General features: G+C 51.6%; 1 protein-coding gene and 2 gene segments (V, D, J or C); all 3 read right to left on the bottom strand.

The window, feature by feature from the left end:
- Positions 1–1,226, bottom strand: part of LOC115277666 — an 869,742-nt gene that overhangs the window by 458,316 nt on the left and 410,200 nt on the right.
- Positions 1–1,226, bottom strand: part of LOC115277665 (immunoglobulin lambda-1 light chain-like) — a 653,789-nt gene that overhangs the window by 432,164 nt on the left and 220,399 nt on the right. The window lies entirely within an intron of this gene.
- LOC115277676 overlaps positions 209–1,226 on the bottom strand; it is a 24,679-nt gene continuing 23,661 nt past the window's right edge. Inside the window, 2 exon segments of the V gene segment in view lie at positions 209–696; positions 794–972. Of these exon segments, the coding sequence occupies positions 317–696; positions 794–851 (438 nt within the window).

Below are 1,226 nucleotides of genomic sequence, written 5' to 3'. Positions count from 1 at the left end.
ATTTCTGGGAGCTATTGTTACCAGGACACATACTGGACACCCCTGAAGTGTTCTGACTCAGAGAGAGCTGAATATTGTGTCCCTGTTTCTGCCATGACCTGGACTCTGTTCTCAGGGCAGCCTGCCCCTGAAATGCAGGAATTTGTGCTCAGTTTGAAAAAAATCACACAATATCTTGCTCCCAAGGACAGGAGGCTACGAGGAGAAATTTCAGAGAATGTGGAAAGACTTTATAGACAAATTCCTTGAAGTGAGTTTCAGATCCTAGTTTATATCAAACAAAGAAGAAGTATCTGATTTGGCCAAAAAGTCAGGGCTAGATGGGAAGTCCCATGGCTGGGGGGACAGCAGGGTTTTGTCTCACTTCCCCACCGGCCTGGAGCACTGTGTCAACACGGAGTCTGGAATCAAAGGACTGGCAGTAATAATCAGCCTCATCCTCATCCTGAAGCACACTGATGGTCAGAGAGCCTGAGCTGCCAGACTTGGAGCCAGAAAATCGTTCAGAGACCCCTGAGTGTCGATTGTTATTCCTGTAGATGAGGCGATTAGGTGCCTTTCCTGGGAGCTGTTGGTACCAGTTCACACCAACAATACCGATGTTATTGGCACTTCTGGTGCAGGAGATGGTGACTGTCTGGCCTAGGTCCCCAGATACTGAGGGTGGCTGAGTCAGCACAGACTGGGCCCAAGACCCTGGAAGTGGAAGAGAAAAAGAGAGGGTGATGCTGGGGTCTAGAGACAAGAGGAATGTTCTCCCAGGACAGCTTCCCCTGTCCCCACCTCTAGTCACCTGTGCAGTGAATGAGGAGGGTGAGGAGGAGAGGTGACCATCCCATGGGGGAAGTCATCACTGATCTTGCCTTCTGTGACACCACAGCTGAGCAGACCTCCCTAACCTGTCCTTTCCCCTTTCATGCTCTCAGAAAAGGAGGGCCCATCCATACAAATGAGATCTCCAGCTCTCAGACACTTCCCTGCCCTGGGTCAAGTGCCTCTGCCAGAGCATGTCAGGGTGGTGGGCAGAGGAGGGGCTCTGTTTTGTAAGGGGGTGCTGAGGTCACAGCTGTGAGTCCTGAGCAGAGGGCTCAGGCAGTGTCAGGGGGCAGGTTCTAACTCTGATCATCCCTGACTCCTCAGAAACAAGTAATGGGGGCCCCCTGGTGTCCTGACCTGGACACAACATTATGAGACATGGTGACCAGGGATCATCAGAGAGACTTCCT

The sequence above is a fragment of the Suricata suricatta genome, chromosome 14, assembly GCF_006229205.1.
Source record: "Suricata suricatta isolate VVHF042 chromosome 14, meerkat_22Aug2017_6uvM2_HiC, whole genome shotgun sequence".
Taxonomy (NCBI): Eukaryota; Metazoa; Chordata; class Mammalia; order Carnivora; family Herpestidae; genus Suricata; species Suricata suricatta.
The sequence above is the reverse complement of the archived record's forward strand: the minus strand, read 5'-3'. Positions and strand labels throughout refer to the sequence as shown.